The following is an 18,418-nucleotide window of genomic DNA, read 5'->3' on the forward strand; positions in this document are numbered from 1 at the left end:
CTTTGTGGCCCAGGGTGGGCTGCAGTGGCGTGATCATGTCTTACTGCAGCCTCAACTTCCTCGAGGTCAGGTAATCCTCCCACCTCAGCCTCCTGAGTAGCTGGGACCACAGGCCCACGCCACCACGCCTGGTTAATTTTTGTATTTTTGTAGAGACGAGGTTTCACCACTTCGGCCAGGCTGGTCTGGAACTCTTGACCTCAAGTGATCTGCCTGCCTCCGCTTCCCAAAGTGCGAGGATTACAGGATTGAGCCACCGCTCCCTGCCCAGTGTTCTTGTAAAACCCCATTCTGCATTTAGATTAAATATGGTACCTTATTGTTGCAACATGGTCCACTAATGTTCTTTGCCTCCTTCTAGCCTCCTCCCATTAATTCCCCCCTCTTAAATGTTTGCCTTTATTTAGATTTAATTATTGTTGCTCAAAATCTCAATTTAAAAAATGTGAAAACACTTTAATCTCTGAAGTTCTTCGATTTTTTTTTTTTTTTTTTTTTTTTTTTGAGACAGAGTCTGGCTCTTGGTGCCCAGGCTAGAGTGCACTGGCGCGATCTCGGCTCACTGCAACCTCTGCCTCCCGGGTTCAAGCGATTCTCCTGCCTCAGCCTCCCAAGTAGCTGGGATTACAGGCTCCCGCCACCACGCCCGGCTATTTTTTTCTATTTTTCTTAGTGGATACGGGGTTTCATCATGTTGGCCAGGCTGGTCTCGAACTCCAGACCTCAGGTGATCCACCTGCCTGGGCCTCCCAAAGTGCTGGGATTACAGGCATGAGCCACCGCGCCTTGTGGAAGTTCTTCGATTTTTTTTTTTTTTTTTTTTTTGGAAAGGGAATCTCACTCTGTCTCCCACGCTGGAGTGCAGTGGCACACTCTTGGCTCACTGCAACCTCCGTCTCCCAGATTCAAGCGGTTCTCCTGCCTCAGCCTCCCAAGTAGCTGGGATTACAGGCGTGTGCCACCATGCCCTGCTAATTTTTGTATTTTTAGTAGAGACGGGTTTCACCGTATTGGCCAGACTGATCTCGAACTCCTGACTTCAAGTGATCCACCTGCCTCAGTCTCCCAAAGTGCTGGGATTACAGGTGTAAGCCACCGCGCCTGGCCTAGTCCTTCGATTTTTTAACATCCATCACAGTAACTTAAATTATATAAAGTAACTACCTCTGAGGAGCCCGGGGGTCCAGGCCCGCGGCTCTCCAGCGCCTTCGGTGTTCTGTCGCAGTGCACTACGCGTGAAATCGCTTTCTCCCACCCTGGCCGTGCGCTGGTGATGGTGGCGGCGGCGCTCCAGCGACGCCCAGGGAAGTGTCCCCAGGGTCGGGCAAGGTCGCTCCTGCTGGTCGGGAGGCCCTTTCTAAGCCTGGCTGGGGCTAACCGAAGGAGAAGCCCGCCGCTCTCGGCTTTATTAAAAATTCGCATTCTTTCTAAGGCCGCCATCGGTGGGAAGGGTGCGCTCGTAGCACCCCTCTTGCTCGGTTCCATTCCTGGCCTTCTGTCTCCTGGAAGGGTCGCCGCGCCCCACCCCACCCGCTTCGCCACGGGTTCGAGCCCTGGCGTCGGGGCGTCCGGGAGCCCGCTGTCCAGCACCGAAGCCAAGGCCGGTCCACGCGGACCCGAGGATTCGGCTTGGATTCCCAAGCCCCGCTGCCGCTTTAAGGCGGTGGAAGCGAGATTCTCCGGAAACCCAGGGAACCCGATGCTCTCACAGGACCAAAGCCCGAGGCCGCGGGGACCACAGAGGGACAGAGAAGCCGGGACTCCTCACATCCCATATCCGGCAGGGGAAGCCCAGCGGGTGAGCGCGGGTCCCCCCAGTCCCCGAGGGAGTGCGCCCGACGGAAACGCCCCTCGCCCGCGGGCCTCGCTTTCCTCTCCCGCGTTCCTGGGTCACTTCCCGCTGTCTGCAGCCTGAGCTCGTGGCCCCAATCCCTGGTACCTCCATCCTCTGGTCACCCCTTCCCTGGTGCCCCCTCCCAGGCTTTTCTTTGTCCTGTCTCCACCCCTGCCCAGGCCTGCCGGACTCCCCTCCTTGACACCCGGCGCCACCTCCTTGAGCTTTTCTCGTCCCCTCCCCATCCCCGGCTCCCTGGTCCCCTCCCGGAACTTCTCTGGTCCCCTCCGCTCCTCCGCCCCGGGCTTTACCTCCGTACCCTGCGGCCCACTCCGCACCCCTCACGGAGCTCCTCGGGTCCTGCCCCCTCCTCGCGGTTGCCCGCGCCGCCCCGCCCCCGTTTTTAAACCTGGCGCGCGGGTAGGTGAGCGCTTTAGCCCGAGTGGATCTAGGCGCGCTCGTAGGCCGGCGCGGCAGCAGGGGGCGCGGGCACCGCCGGCACCATGGAGCCCGAGGCGGCGGCCGGAGTCCAGAAGGCGCGGGGGCGCGGCTGTCACTGCCCCGGGGACGCTCCCTGGAGGCCTCCGCCACCGCGCGGGCCGGAGAGGTGAGGGTGGCCCCGCGCCCCTGTGGACGCGCGGAGAGGCGTGCGCGGTGGCGGTGCGGGGAGCGCAGCGAGCGGGAGGCTGGGGCGCTGCTGAACCCCCGATCCCCAGCGGAGCTCCGGAGCTCGACGGCGACGCCAAGCAAGCTCCTGAGCCGGCAGCCGGGTTCCCGGGAGGGGCGCTCAGTTCTCCGGTTCCAACGCACAGCTCTGAAGTGCGGAGGCCCAGGACGTAGCTGGCCAGGAAAGGGGCCGACGCTTCCGTGTAGAGGAAATCTCAATTCGCCGGCCGGGGACACTGAAGTCTCGGGCTCCTAAGCCAGCCTTGCAGAGGCAATCTCTTACTTTGCTACTTTCTCGGTAGCCGTTTCTGTTGTCCCTTGATTGGGGGCTCGGCGTTCGCTGTCCCTGGGCACCAGCCCTTTTAAAGACAGTAACGTTGTAGGAAATCACATTAGCCGGGGAGGTAGGAAGGGACCGGGTAGGCCGGATGGGCCAGGTAGCCAGGCAGGAGAAAGATTCCCTTTTTTTTTTTTTTTTTTTTGAGACAGGGTCTCACTGTGTCGCCCAGGCTGGAGTGCAATGGCCTGATCTTGGCTCACGGGAACCTCCGCCTCCCGGGTTCAAGCGATTCTCCTGCCTCACCTCCTGAGTAGCTGGGATTACAGGCGCCTGCCACCACGCCAGGCTAATTTTTGTATTTTTAGTAGAGACGGGGTTTCGCCATGTTGGCCAGGCTGGTCTCGAACTCCTGACCTCGAGTGATCCACTAACCTCAGCCTCCCAAAGTGCTGGATTACAGGCGTGAGCCACCGCGCCCAGCCCTCTTTTTTTGTTTGTTTGTTTTTCATCCTACAACTCTGTAAAATCATCTCTGTAGAATCAAGCTCCTTCAGTGACCAAGGTGGCGTGATTGAAATTAACCGGGGACAAAGTAGACAGCTATAGTTGGGGAACCCCGAATTGAATAGTTCAGCCAGGATTTGCAGGGATAGAAATCTCTCAACTAATGGGTTCCCGGATAATTGTGTGAGATTCGGGACCTTCCTTCTCAAAGCTTAACTGGAGGCAGAGAACTGGGGATGTAGCAGGAGAGAAAAAACACAAATGACAGTAATTTATCCACAGCCCTGAGAACTCCTGGGAAAGTTCCTGGGGGTTCCGGTGCCTCTTTTTCAGGCAGGCACTGGAACTAAGAATAACTCTCATGGCATAGTTTGAAGGCAGCAGAAGTGCCCAGGGTTCACTCTCTCCTGGCGCTTGCCGTTCCAGCCCCGCGCCGTGGCGACCTTGGATCCAGACACCTGGAGATGCTGAGCTGACCAGAACTGGAAGGCCGGTAAGGTTCAGTGCGGGCGTTGTAGGTAATCCGTCCAGCCAGAAAGTGGCACCGTCTTTTAAAATAAAGGGACCGTAAACGGCCTCCTGCGCAGGGCCGTCCCTTGGGCGTCTAACCCAGGAGCGCCTCGGGGTCTGGGAGTTGGAACCTGAATGAGTAAGGTGTTAATCAGACCTAAGTCGCATTATAGATTGGGCTCCTGGTGGCTTCTCCTTCCTAAAAAAGCAAACCCACTATAAAAGCATAGTCGTAGGCTGGGCGCGGTGGCTCGGGCCTGTAATCTCAGCACTTTGGGAGGCCGAGGCGGGTGGATCACCTGAAGTCAGGAGTTCGTGACCAACCCGGCCAAGATGGCGAAACCCCGTCTCTACTAAACATACAAAAATTAGCTGGGCATGGTGGCAGGCGCCTGTAATCCCAGCTACTCCGGAGGCCGAGGCAGGAGAATCGCTTGAACCCGGGAGGCGGAGGTTGCAGGGAGCCAAGATCATGCCACTGCACTCCAGTGTGGGTGACAGAGCAAGACTCATCTCAAAAAACAAAACAAAACAAAACAAAACCCATAGTCGTTTCATGGGAATTATAAGGAATGTCCTCCCTGTTGCGGTTTCTCCTGCAAAGCAACAGGTCGGGAGGGGAGGGGAGAAGGCTGCCACTATCGCTTGCCTTAGAGAAAAGCTGAGAGCACCATTAGCGTTGGGCCGGTGCCACAGAGCAAATAGGACTGAGCCCCATCTGAGGTGCCCAGAGTTGCGGTTAAAAGCCCCCACCCCGCGTCTGGCCCTTTCTGAAGCACTTTCAGCCCCGTCAAGCACTCCTGGGGTGTCTCATGTTGTCTGAGCAAATACACTCAAGCAGAGGGCTTTGTGGGCAAGATTAATGACCTCCACCATTCTTTTGTTACTCTGCATTGGTAACTCAATTGCTTTATACTTACTGATGTAATGACTTGCTTTCATAGAATTTACCTTTCCTTTGTTATATTTTAAAATATAAATTGATGACTTTTACTTAATTTATTTTTTTGATGACTTTTAAAACACTGAAGAATTAGGCTGGGAAAGACCATGGATTGAATTTACATAACACGTGTTATATGGCCTAACGTGCAGTTATTTGTAATATGGTAAGAAAACTTGATTGTGGGAAAACAGACCTGCACCGTATTTTGATATTTACACGACTTTATTAAATTAATCTGAATATTGGGAATTTTAATTTACTTCAAAGAAGGAAGCAGATAAAAGATAAATCAATTAACAAGAGATGATTTTTAGTCCCTGATTTTTTATACATATATCTAAATAATGTAAAATGATCCCTTCTTTTGCATTCAAACTTAGTTCTTAAACATAAAATTTAAAGGTGCTTGTGTGAGAACATAGATGTTAACAATTATCCAGTTTTCTTTTAAATGAAATGGATGTGGAGCCTATCAGTTTCTTGCAGGAATAAAAATACGATAGCACGCTCCCTAAGTAAGACAGATGGTTTTGGATTTTGTTTTCTGTTATGATAAGGCCGTTTGTGAGAAAAAGTTACTTGCAGAGAAATGTTAAACGTTAACTTTCTCGCTGATCAACAGGTAGCCTGTCACGCTGAAGTAGTTCTGTCCACGGATGTGGGTGTGGGAAGAGTGGTTGTTCCCTGGGGGCTGTAGAGCCCGCCAATCCTCACCCCCAGCCCGGAGCCCGCTCTTTGCAGAGCCCAGCTGGTTGCGCAGAGCGGCCAGCGCCAGTCTGTGCTCTGGTACTGTGCACCGCGCTGGGTTCCCTGCAGCCCACCGACGAGAGCTGCCCAGCGCGGAGAAGGAACGCTTCTTGCTCAACAGCGCCCTCGCCCGACAAAGCGGGATAATTCCCCAGCTCTCAAGCCCTCTTCTGTATTTCTCAAAAATGCCATTGGCTGGAGTGGCGGTGAGGAGGGCTAACGCCTGATGACCTGTACCAGGGCTCCCGGCAAGCAAAGCAAAACTAGAATAAAACCTCAAGTAGGCCGGGCGCGTGGCTCACCCTGTAATCTCAGCACTTTGGGAGGCCGAGGCGGTCGGATCATCTGAGGTCCGCAGTTCGAGACTGACCTCACGAACATGGTGAAACCCTGTCTCTACTAAAAATACAAAAGTTAGCCGGGCGGTGGTGGTGTGCGCCTGTATTCCCAACTACTCAGGATGCTGAGGCAGGAGGATCGCTTGAACCTGGGAGGCAGAGGTTGCAGTGAGTTGAGATCGGGACACTGCATTCCAGCGTGGGAGAGAGAATGAGACCCTGTCTCAAAAACAAAAACAAAACCCAAAAAACCCTCAAGCAGAGGGAAGGCCTCAAGGCCCTGTGCTCTGAGCAGCAGGGTCACCCTCACCCACTTCATGCCCCTACAAGCCCTAGGGAGCTATCTCCCTCCCCTACCTGCGTCTTTCTTGATCTGTGTTGCGTTTCCCTCCCGGCCACTTGTGGGCACTGCCAGGGAGGCAGTTTCCTGGAAAACATCAGGGACTGGTTGTTCTTCTGGGCCTGCCCTGTCTGCCAGGCTCCTAGTCTGGTCAGAGACTCCAATGGAGAGAAGGCTGACCCCCACTGAAAGCCTCTCTGCACCTGTCAGTCCTCAGGCTCATAGGAAAACACACTCACACATAACTTAAACACAGTGTTTGCCTTGTGCACATTTCTGTTCTCATGTTTCATTATAAAATGTGAATATTTACACATTTCCCTCACCGGACAAAGGATCCTTTTGGAAAACAATCAGGATATTTGTGGCATAATTTTTTTGGGGGGGGTGGAGTTTCGCTCTTGTCGCCCAGGCTGGAGTGCAATGGTGCAATCTCAGCTCACTGCAACCTCCACCTCCCAGGTTCAAGTGATTCACCTGCCTCAGCCTCCAGGTAGCTGCGATTACAAGTGTGCGCCATTACGCCCAGCTAATTTTTGTATTTTTAGTAGGGACGGGGTTTCACTACGTTGGCCAGGCTGGTCTCGAACTCCTGACCTCAGATCATGATCCTCCTGCCTCTGCCTCCCAAAGTGCTGGTAATTACAGGCGTGAGCCACTGCGCCCTGCCTGGCATAAAACTTTTAAAGCTGCATATGTTTGTGGGGTAAAGTTTTTAAAGTGGATAAAGGTGTGCTGAATGTTTTAACAAGGTCCAGTTAGAACTGGACTATTTACAGAAGCTATTCTTTCCTGACACCTGCCACTGCCAAGTTAGGCCCTGTCTGATCGCAGGGTGCCAAATAGCTGTTAGCAGGGCAGGATTGCTTGTGGCCATAAAGTAGGGCCTGAGGAATTAGGCGCGTTTTATAATTACGAACAGAGCTTAACAAAGAAGCAGCTTCCTGTATCCCCCAAAGAGTGAACAACTTTATGGAAAAGATTTTGTTCCAAAGAGCCTCGTCACTTTCTTAGCTCATCACAGTGAATTATGAAAATATGGCTGGCGCCGGGCGCGGTGGCTCACGCCTGTAATCCCAGCACTTTGCGAGGCCGAGGCGGGTGGATCACGAGGTCAGGAGATTGAAACACGGGGAAACCCCATCTCTACTAAAAATACAAAAAATTAGCCGGGCGTGGTGGCATGCGCCTGTAGTCCCAGCTACTCGGGAGGCTGAGGCAGGAGAATCTCAGTGAACCGAGATCGTGCCACTGCACTCCAGCCTGGGTGAGCAGAGTAAGACTCCGTCTCAAAAAAAAAAAAAGAAAATATGGCAGGGAAAATGTAATGTCTGCAGAGGCTCCTTCCAGGCGAATTTGCGCATATATGTCACGTGCACATTGCCCCCGCCACCCGTCCCAGCGTCCCTGCAGGATGGAATGGCGTGGAGATTCACGGTGTCAAAGTCCTTCCTTGTCAGGCCATAGTAAGTTTTGTCCTGTTTCTCATCTGGTTCCAATTGAACTCTGGAATCTGAAGATTTGGGGTTTCTGAGGCACCGCCCCAGACCATTTCAGCTCTTTATTTATTTATTATTTTTTTTTGAGATGGAGTCTCGCTCTGTCACCAGGCTGGAGTGCAGTGGTGCGATCTCAGCTCACTGCAACCTCCGCTTCCCGGGTTCAAGCGATTCTCCTGCCTCAGCCTCCCAAGTAGCTGAGACTACAGGCACGCGCCACCACTCCTAGCTAATTTTTTTGGTATTATTAGTAGAGACTGGGTTTCACCGTGTTGGCCAGGCTGGTCTTGAACTCCTGACCTCAAGTGATCTGCCGACCTGGGTCTCCCAAAGTGCTGCAATTATAGGAGTGAGCCACCGTGCTCAGCCTGAGTTCATATCCTGCCCTCATCCAGAAGCTCTTTACCATCAGTTGCCAAGATTGGCTCCTCCAAGCCCTTTCTACACCAGCCTCGTCTGTGCACAGCTCCTTGCGGCCACTGCTCTCCTTGAAATACAGATCTGATAGTTGGACTCCCTGACTCAAAAATCCATCTCCAGTTCCTGTATCCAGAGTCAAACCTAAACTCAACAGTGGGTATTCAAGGCAAATGTCACCGTTTGAGCCCTTTGCCCATCACAGTGTCTCACTTGTTCCACACCAGGTTCCTCATGGCTCCCCACGTGCGCCCTCTGTTTTCCTGCCACTCTGATTTTTTTCTTTTTGAGACGGAGTGTCACTCTGTCATCCAGGCTGGAGTGCAGTGGCAGGATCTTGGCTCACTGTAACCTCCACCTCCCAGGTTCAAGTGATTCTTGTGCCTCAGCCTCCCAAGTAGCTGGGATTACAGGCATGCACCACCACGCCCATGCCTAGCTAAATTTTCAGATTCCACCCGCCTCAGCCTCCCAAAGTGCTGGTTTTACAGGCATGAGCTACCGCGCCCGGTACTGCCACTCTGAATTTGATGCTCTCCTCTGCCAAAATAGTCTTAGAATTGCAAACCCACATGCCACAGATGTCTCTGCGAGGCCCTCCATGAACCCATTCCCGACCTTCCTTCATGCTTAGAATTATGGGTATCTCACCGTGTGATGCTTTGTAGCATGGTTATTAGCATACCTGTGCATCTCTGTCCATTAGATTGTAAAATGCTGGACCGAGGCACTGTGTCCAACTCCTTCCATCTGAATTCTTCACAGTGCCTGGGACATTTTGGGCCGCAGTAACAGGGACATGGGCTTATCAAATACTGATAAGGTGTCTAAACTCTCTAAAATTGGTATTGATATGAACAATTGCAGACGACTTACGTTCTGTGGTTTAAAACCTCAGGATGTCACCTTCCGACACTCCTGCATTGTCTCTGTGTTTGTATGTGTCTGTCGTTACAGCTTGAACCTAGGGCTGACCAACACACTTTTGGATCAAAGGGAGCCTTTGGGTTTCAGCATCCTGTAAGGTAATATATGACTTCACAATAAGTAATCTGTAATTTCCTTTTAATATAGGCATTAATACGCTTTAGTGTCTTCAACCTCATAGATTTTCAACAAAGTAGAAAATAATTCAATGTATTCTTTGGTATTGTTTAGTTTCTTTATACCAAGGAGATTTTGTTGGATTTCTGGAATCCATTCATGTATTCATTCATTCAGTGTTTTCTGCAAAGTGCAATTGGCCTCTCTCTTTTCTTTACACCTGTTATTTCTACTTCTCATTACAAATTATGCCTTGTATTATATTTATATAATTGCATATGAATTGTATATGCATATATAAAAACTTAGATATTGAGGTATATTTCTATTGTTCTACCAGGATATAAGCTAGTATATTGTCTAGTGCAAAGTCGACCTTCAACATCTATGTGTTGAGGGTGGACTTGGTGGCTCATGCCTGTAATCCCAGCACTTTGGGAGGCTGAGGCAGGTGGATCACCTGAGGTCAGGAGTTCAAGACCAGCCTGACCAACATGGTGAAACCCTGTCTCTACTAGAAATACAAAAAAGTAGCTGGGCATGGTGGGGGGCACCTGTAATCCCAGCTACTTGGGAGGCTGAGGCAAGAGAATCGCTTGAACCTGGGAGGTGGAGGTTGCAGTGAGCCAAGATCACGCCATTGTACTCTAGCCTGGGCGACAAGAGCGAAACTCTGTCTCCAAAAAAAAATATCTATGTGTTGAGTAAATGGTTGTCTCCAGCACAGTGGGTGCCGAGCACCTTTGAGAGAGCCTTTTCCTCCGGCCTCTCAAGTGTGTGTCATGGTCCTGGTGGTGACCAGGATTCTCACTGCTGTATCCATCTACACTCTGTCCATTTTAGACAAGTGGCTCATGTTCAGGATTTCTGCCTGTCTCTCTCTTATTATCTGTCTATCTCTCTCAATCTCCTTTACCAAAATTAACCTTGCCTGGGCTGCCTCCACTAGGTGCCTTTGCCCTGGTTACCCAAGAAGACTGGAAAGCTTAATACAACCCAAAGACACTCATGTGTAGGCATGAAGCTCAGGCTCCTCAGACTGGTCAGAAGGAAGCTTCCCTTGTATGCCTTACACCAATAGTTTTCTTTTCTCTTCTGACATCTCACTCTGTCACCCAGGTTGGAGTGCAGTGGCACAATCTCAGCTCACTGCAACCCCTGCCTCCTGGGCTTAAATGATCTCCTACTTCACCCTCCTAAGTGGCTGGGACCACAGGTATGTGCCACCATGCTCTGCTAATTTTGTAATTTTTTTGTGGAGACAAGGTCTCACTATATTGCCCAGACTGGTCTTTAACTCCTGGGCTTAAGCTATCCTCTTCCCTCGGCCTCCCAAAGTGTTGGGATTACAGGCATGAGCCACTACTACTGGCCACACCAATGGTTTTCAATCCTCATAGAATTACTAGTGGAGCTTTTAAAAATACAGATGCCTGGGTGGTTCTCCCAGGCGCTCTGATTCACTTGCTCTAGGGAAAGACCCATGCATCTGTTTTGTTTTGTTTTGTTTTGCTTTTTTGAGATGAAGTCTTGCTCTGTCACCCAGGCTGGAGTGCAGTGGCACAATCTCGGCTCAACTGCAACTCCACCTCCCAGATTCAAGCGATTCTCCTGCCTCAGCCTCCCAAGTAGCTGGAATTACAGATGCGTGCCACCATGCCTGGCTAATTTTTGTATTTTTAATAGAGGTGGGGTTTCACCATGTTGGCCAGGCTGGTCTTGAACTCCTGATGTCAGGTAATCCACCCGCCTTGGCCTTCCAAAGTGCTGTGATCATAGGTGTGAGCCACCATGCCCGGCCACTCTGTTTTTCATTAGTTGAAAATGCTGTGACTGATAAAGCATGAGCTGCAGCCATGCATTGCACACTGGATATACAATTTCACTTTATATTTTTATTACAGTAAATTTCAGACATACACAAAAGTGGAGTGAATAGTACAGTGAACCCCATGTACCCATCACTGGCCTCAATAGTTATCAACGTTCTGAGCTCAACATATGTATCACCCACAACTATGTTGTTGTTGTTAGCATATTTTATTTTATTTATTTATTTTATTTTGAGATAGGGTCTTGCTCTTTGCCCAGGCTGGAGTGCAGTGGTGTCATCCCAGCTCACTGCAGCCTCCACCTCCCTAGGCTCCCATCTCCGCCTCTGGAGTAGCTGGGACTACAGGTACACACCACCACACCCAGCTAATTTTTTTTTTTTTTTTTTTCCAGATACGGGGTTTTGCCATGTTGCTCAAGCTGGTCTCAAACTCCTGGGGTCAAGTGATCCTCTTGCTTTGGCCTCCCAAAGTGCTGAGATTACAGACATGAGCCACTGTGTCCCACCCCAGCATATTTTAAAGCAAATCTCAGACATGCTAGGAATTCACCTGTGAATACTTCAGTATAAATACCTAATTGTAAACATGGCTAAAAATGGAACTATGCTCATATTTCTGTGTTAGATGAACATATACATTCTGTCTGTTGCAGACTTTCTCAACCTCAGCACTATTGGCGCTTTGGGCTGGATAATTCTTCACGGTGGGAGCTATCCTGGGCCTCGTAGGGTGTTTACCAGTATTCCTGGCCTCTACTCACTAAATGTCAGTAGCTTCCCCTCGGTTGTGACAACCAAAAATGTCTCCAGACATTGCCAAATGTCCCCTGGAGGTCGAGAACCACTGGTCTATTGGATATCTTATGAAGTAAAAAACTATCATCGATTATTTACAAAAGGATGTTTTCTCTCTCCCTTTTCTCTTCTATCTGAAAAAAAAGGATATTGAAATCAGCTTTGCAAATAAGCAGTGATCAATTGACAAACTCACTTCTTCAGAAGACCACAGAGAAAAATGCAAATAAATTAATGAATGAAAAGCAGGTCGAGGCATGGTGGCTCACACCTGTAATCTCACACTTTGGGAGGCCGAGGCAGGAGGATCACTTGAGCTCAGGAGTTGCAGACCAGCCTGGGCAATATGGCGAAACCCTGTCTCTATGAAAAATATAAAGAATTAGCTGGACGTGGTGGCATGCACCAGTAGTCTCAGCTACTCAGGAGGCTCAGGTGGGAGATGCTTGAGCCCAGGAGTTCAAGGCTGCAGTGAGCTATGATTGTCCCACTGCACTCCAGCCTGGGTGGCAGAGTGAGACCCTTTCTCAAAAAAAAAAGAAAGAAAGTAAGTGAAGGATAAGAGATTATGGCCGGGAGTGGTGGCTCACGCCTATAATTACAGCACTGTTGGAGGCCGAGTTGGGCGAATCATTTGAGGTCAGGAGTTCGAGACCAGCCTGACCAACATGGTGAAACTCCATCTCTACTAAATACAAAAATTAGCCAGGCATGGTGGTGGGTGCCTGTAATCTCAGCTATTTGGGAGGCTGAGATAGGAGAATCACTGAACTCAGGAGGCAGAAGTTGCAGTGAGCCGAGATCGCGCCACTGCACTCCAGCCTAGGTGAGAGAGCAAGACTCCCTTTCAAAAAAAAAAAAAAGATTATGGGGAGGGGGTATCTTAATACTCGCCACGTATGAGCAAATCCAAAATCCTATAAAACCTGGAATTTAGGGGTTCCAAATTTTACATACTTAAGCACTTTCTTTTTTCTTTCTCTTTCTTTTATTTCCTTTTTTCCTAAGCACATCTTTTTTATTCTGGCAGAGCAAGGGACTTGTGCCTCCAATTTCTTTATGGCAACATCTGGAAAAATTAGCTGCTTCTCTAGACCAGGGTTTCAGAGATGTCAGAGTAAATTTCCTCCAGAACCCAAGGGGTTACAGCATTTCCCATGCTGTAGGGGACAGAGGGTGGAGTGGGAGAGTGGGTTTTCACCTAAATGGGACATCAATTATCTAGGAAGAGTCAAGTCCCCCATTTGATCAGAGTGAGCCTCCTAATCTTGGAACTCAATGTTTTCAGTTGCCTTTTCCCTTCCTTGAAGCACACCCTTTCCCTTGCGACTGTCTAAATTGACTGGCTCTGTCAGATTTATAACTCACTTCTGAACCGGGGTAGATTTATCACCAGGTACCTCCAATAGGTGCCTAGAGTTCCCTGTTCTGATGACTTAAATTCTGTGTGTTGTGAAGGCAAAGACCAGAAAGGAAGACTGTGCAGTTCTCTGCTTCTGGGATAAAGCACCTTCTAGAAGGGATTTAGGACGAGGTTCAGGTCGATTAATGGTGAATTTGTTTCTCAAATATTAGAGTCTATTTACCCATGTCAAAGCGTCAAGAATACCTGCAGAGTTCCGGGGAGCAAGTACTGGCCAGCTTCCCAGTGCAAGCCACGATTGACTTCTACGACGATGAGTCTACTGAGTCTGCTTCAGAAGCTGAAGAGCCAGAGGAAGGAACCCCGCCCCTCCATCCTTTGCTCCAGGAGGTGGGAGGTCTGCAGGAAAACTGCCCAGGGGGAAAGGGCAGAGACCAGGGCAGCAACCGAGGGCAGCGATCCTCAGGAGGGGGTGACCCCTGGGGGGAGGGTCTGCTCCCTCACAGCGTCTCCTCAAGGGGCGGCAAGTGCTCCTCATCCAAATGAATCTGTCTCTGTCTCCTGGGCCCTGCTCCGGGACCTGCCCCCAACGTTCTCTTGGGGACACCCAAGCCAGGACACCACTCATCCCTGCTGAGTGTACAGAGGCTGGAGGCTTCTCGGGCAGCCCCTGGCCCACACACTACTCACGGCAGAAAGTCAGCTTTTACTTTTCTTTCCCCTGGCGATTCGGTTTTGGTGCACTCATGCATACCTTTGAGAAAGGATTCTAGGACAAAGAGGTCTATGTCAACAGTTGTTATCTGGTAGAGCCAGTTTTCAAAGCTCCTTCAGCATTGTCACTCGCTGATCAGGTGATGAATTCTTCCTAGATAGTCACCCACTCCACGTCCTACTTAACCTGAGACTCATTGTTTAGCTATTTCTGCTTTTGTAAGAATAATTTAGATATTAAACCCCAATTTTAATCTATCATCCAAGGGCAGATGTAGTTGCTTAGTAGCATTTTGGAAAAAAAAAAAAGGTTTGGTTTGGTTTTGTTACGGAGTTTTGCTCTTGTCTCCCAGGCTGGAGTGCAGTGGCACAATCTCGGCTCACTGCAACCTCCACCTCTTGGGTTCAAGAGATTCTCCTGTCTCAGCCTCCCAAGTAGCTGGGATTACAGGCAGGAGCTACCACACCTGGCTAATTTTTTGTATTTTTAGTAGAGACTCGGTTTCCCCACGTTGGTCAGGCTGGCTTTGAACTCCTGACCTCAGGTGATCCACCCGCCTCTGTGTCCCAAAGTGCTGGGATTACAGGCGTGAGCCGCTGAGCCCGGCCAAAAAAAAAATGTATTTATTTAAAAAAAATTTTTTTTAACCCACCAAATAATTCCCATAAGAGTAACAAAAAGGACCAGCCTGACCAACATGGAGAAACTCCGTCTCTACTAAAAATACAAAATTAGCCGGGCGTGATGGCGCATGCCTGTAATCCCAGCTACTCGGGAGGCTGAGGCAGGAGAATGGCTAGAACCCGGGAGGCGGAGGTTGCCGTGAGTCGAGATCGCGCCATTGCATTCCAGCCTGGGCAACAAGAGCGAAACTCCGTCTCAAAAAAAAAAAAAAAAGAGTAACAAAAAGATAGGGATTTTTAGGAGACAATTAGATAAAAATGTATGTGATGACTGTATAAGGGCTGTGTGTATGAATTTATAGGGAGTAGAACCTTCTCTCTTCTTAGTTGGTGACTGGGGCTTAGTATTTTAATAGATGAACACTATTTTTTAAATTTTTTATTTTTTTAACCCTACCCTTAACCCATGAACACTATTTTTAATTAAAGTATCTGATGTAAAATTATTTTGAGTTTTTAATATTTTGATGATAAATGTGTATTCCTGAAACTTTTTGACTTACTTATCTTACATGTGGTATCTTCCTGTATATAGTACATTATATCAATTTCTACTTGAAATAAATATTTTGAAAGAATGCTTGATAATCACCTTTTTTGGTTAAGACATTTTTAGAATTAAATAGTTCCTGCTTTAAGGTTTTTTCATTTTTCATGGTTTTTAAAAATAATTCTTTTAAAATTATAACCTATTATTTTATTTCAGTATTCTGTTTTATTTTTAAAAATTTTAGACACAGGGTCTTGCTCTGTTCCTGCCTGGAGTGCGGTGGCTCAATAATAGCTCACTGCAGCCTTGAACTCCTGGGCTCAAGGAATCCTCCCACCTCAGCCTTTGCAGTAGGTAGGACGACAGGCGTGAGCCACCATGCACAGCAATGTTTTTTGAGATGGAGTTTCGCTCTTGTCACCCAGGCTGGAGTGCAATGGCACAATCTCGGCTCACTGCAACCTCTGCCTCGCAGGTTCAATCGATTCTCCTACCTCGGCCTCCTGAGTAGCTGGGATTACCGGCACGCGCCACCAAGCCTGGCTCATTTTGTATTTTTAGTAGAGATGGGGTTTTACCATGTTGGCCAGGCTGGTCTCAAACTCCTGACCTCAGGTGATCCACCCCCCTCGGCCTCCCAAGGTGCTGGGATTACAGGCATGAACCACCATGCCCAGCCACCCAGTTAATTAAAAAAAAAATTTTTTTTTTGTAGATACAGGTTCTCAATATGTTGCCAAGGCTGCTCTTGAACTCCTGGCCTCAAGCTATCGTCTTACCTAGGCCTCCTAAAGCACTGGAACTACAGGAATGAGCCACCATACTAGGCCCAATATATTAAAAAGTAGGAGTAATGAATGGAAATACTTTCAGCAATCCAAACACTATAGAAAGTACACATTGCAAAGTAAAATCACATTCTGCTCTTCCCCCTTTCCTTTGTCTAAAGGTAACAAACATCAATTGTGTTTTATGGCTTCAGTCTGTTGAAAAATTCCTTTTTTGTGTGTTTTTCTTTTCTGGGCCTTTTTTTCTTTTAAAATGTTTACTTTTTTGTGTTTTGAACAATTTGGCTACTTTTTCATTTAAAAATTAAAAATTGTATTTTATTGTTTCTTTTACTTGTTTAAAGTACATCTTTTCAGACTTAAAAACAATTAAACCTGGGTGAATTTCAGAAAGGATTTAAGATGACCCCGAATTTTGCTGGCTTTTCGCAGAAAAATGCTAGAAGTCTTATCCTCACTCCTTCATGTGATGCTTGAGATAAAAACTAAATAATCACATCTGACTTTGTTGAGTTTTTGTGATAAATCAGTTTTATTGACAAATAAAGCCTGGTCCAATAATGAGTTTATCCTAAATAAACCAAACATAGTCCAAATTCTGATGGCATCAACCTCCACAGTTTAAAATATGCTGCGTGTGCCAGGTGAGATGGTTCACCCCTGTAATCCCAGCACTTTGGGAGGCCGAGGCAGGTGGATCACTTGAGTCCAGGAGGTCGAGACCTGCCTGGACATGGTGAAACCCCTTCTCTACTAAAAATACAAAAAATTCACCAGGCGTGGTGACACGTGCCTGTAGTCTCAGCCACTTGGGAGGCTGAGGTGGGAGGATCACCTGAGCCTGGGGAGGTTGAGGCTGCAGTGAGCCGAAATCACACCACTGCACTCCAGCTTGGGAGACAGAAAGAGACCCTGCTCAAAAAAGTTAATTGATATATGCTGTATGATAGTTTTACATTACATTAATTCTAAATTACTTAGAATCTGGCCAGCTTAGTGCAAATACAAAACAAGGCACTTTAGCTATGGCTAGCAATGGAATCACATATACTCTGGGTCAGACATTTTTGATAGCAAGGATATGGTGAGCTTGGGGCCTCCTTAGCTCTCTGATTGTTGCAATTACATGAATTAACTAAAAGTCTCAAACCTAAGAGCTCCAGGGTTTTGATCATGTATCCCTCTCACTTAAAAAATGTAGCTGAGCATGGTAGCTCACGCCTGTAATAACGGCACTTTGGGAGGCTGAGGCAGGAGGATCCCTTGAGCCCAGGAGTTTGAGACCAGCCTGGGCAACAGAGAGAGACCTCCTTCTCAACAAAAAATTAAAAAGCTAGCCAGGTGCAGTGGTGTGTGCCTATAGTCCCAGCAACTCAGAAGCCTGAGGTGGGAGATGCTTGAACCTAGGAGTTCAAGGTTGCAGTGAGCTATGATTGCAGCACTGCACTCCAGCCTGGGCAACAGAGTGAGACTGTCTCAAAAAAATACAAAATTAAAAAATGTGTGCCTGCCCCCTAACATATATTCACTTATGAATTATATGTTATGTTGAGCCATTTGAAATTGCTAATGTTTTACCATTTGTAACCTACAAAAAAGGCAATTTCATATGGTTCAACCAACATGTACTATTGGGATAATATATTGCACATTACAAAATATACACAAGACGTATATTTTAAAGGATCGTCCAATTTGGGCATGGTGGCTTACACCTGTAATCCCAGCACTCTGGGAGGCCAAGGCTGGAGGATCGCTTGTGACCAGCCTGGGCAACATACAACACCACATCTCTACAAAAAAAAAAAAAAGCAAATAAGCAATTTCATTACTTCTTAAAACTTGTATTTTAAGTTCAGAGGTACATGTGCAGGTTTGTTACACAGGTAAATGCATGTCATGGGGTCTTTTTATACAGATTATTTCATCACCCAGGTATTAAGCCTAGTACCTATTTGTTATTTTTTCTGATCCTCTACTTCCTTCCACCCACCACCCTCCTATAGGCCCCAAATGTGTGTTGTTCCTCTCTGTGTGTCCATGTGTTCTCATCATTTAGCTCCTACTTGTAAGTGAGAACATGCAGTATTTGGTTTTCTGTTCCTGCATTAGTTTGCTAAGGATAATGGTCTCCAGCTCCATCCACATTCCTGCAAAGGATATGATCTTGTTCCTTTTTATGGCTGCATAATGTTCCATGGTGTATATGTACCACATTTTCTGTGTCCAGTCTACCACTGATGGGCATTTAGGTTGATTCCATGTCTTTGCTACCGTGAACAGTGTTGCAATGAACATACACGTGTTTGTGTCTTTTTAAAATAATTTTTATTTTAGGTTTGGGATACATGTGAAGTTTTGTTATATAGGTAAATTCGTGTCACAGGGGTTTGTTGCACAGATTATTTCATCACCCAGGTATTAAGCCTAGTACTCAATAATTATTTTTTCTGCTCCTCTCCCTCCTCCCTCCATCCTCAAGTAGGCCCTAGCGTCTGTTGTTTCCCTCTTTGTGTGCATGAGTTCTCGTCGTTTAGCTCCCACTTATAAGTGAGGATATACCGTGCTTGCTTCCCTATTCCTGTGTCAGTTTGCTAAGGACAATGGCCTCCAAATCCATCCACG

General features: G+C 48.1%; 1 protein-coding gene across 3 annotated transcripts; it reads left to right on the plus strand.

Annotated features, from left to right (window-relative positions):
* The first annotated feature begins 1,472 nt into the window (after positions 1-1,472).
* RIPPLY3 (ripply transcriptional repressor 3) lies at positions 1,473-15,093 on the plus strand. 3 transcript variants are annotated; one of them, XM_009233952.3, is made up of 4 exons: positions 1,473-1,798; positions 3,711-3,777; positions 9,039-9,106; positions 13,330-15,084. In XM_009233952.3, exon 4 carries the CDS (start codon positions 13,343-13,345, stop codon positions 13,661-13,663), a length of 321 nt encoding a protein of 106 aa, XP_009232227.1. In that variant the 5' UTR covers positions 1,473-1,798; positions 3,711-3,777; positions 9,039-9,106; positions 13,330-13,342; the 3' UTR covers positions 13,664-15,084. The 3 variants fall into 3 exon arrangements, with proteins under 3 accessions (XP_009232227.1, XP_002830717.2, XP_054398467.1); XM_002830671.4 differs by lacking the exon at positions 1,473-1,798 and adding an exon at positions 1,999-2,441 and having other exon boundaries at positions 13,330-15,093; XM_054542492.2 differs by lacking the exons at positions 1,473-1,798; positions 3,711-3,777 and adding an exon at positions 10,245-10,341 and having other exon boundaries at positions 9,054-9,106.
* The last annotated feature ends 3,325 nt before the right edge of the window (positions 15,094-18,418 follow it).

This window comes from Pongo abelii, chromosome 22 (genome assembly GCF_028885655.2).
Source record: "Pongo abelii isolate AG06213 chromosome 22, NHGRI_mPonAbe1-v2.0_pri, whole genome shotgun sequence".
Taxonomy (NCBI): domain Eukaryota; kingdom Metazoa; phylum Chordata; class Mammalia; order Primates; family Hominidae; genus Pongo; species Pongo abelii.

What these genes read in the sequence shown, in the direction of transcription:
- RIPPLY3 (XM_002830671.4), top strand. Translation starts at nt 2,338, where the DNA reads ATGGAGCCCGAGGCGGCGGCCGGAGTCCAGAAGGCGCGGGGGCGCGGC. An exon ending in CCACCGCGCGGGCCGGAGAG is followed by an intron (nt 2,442 to 3,710) that starts GTGAGGGTGGCC and finishes TTGCCGTTCCAG; the next exon opens with CCCCGCGCCGTGGCGACCTT. An exon ending in TGACCAGAACTGGAAGGCCG is followed by an intron (nt 3,778 to 9,038) that starts GTAAGGTTCAGT and finishes CTGTCGTTACAG; the next exon opens with CTTGAACCTAGGGCTGACCA.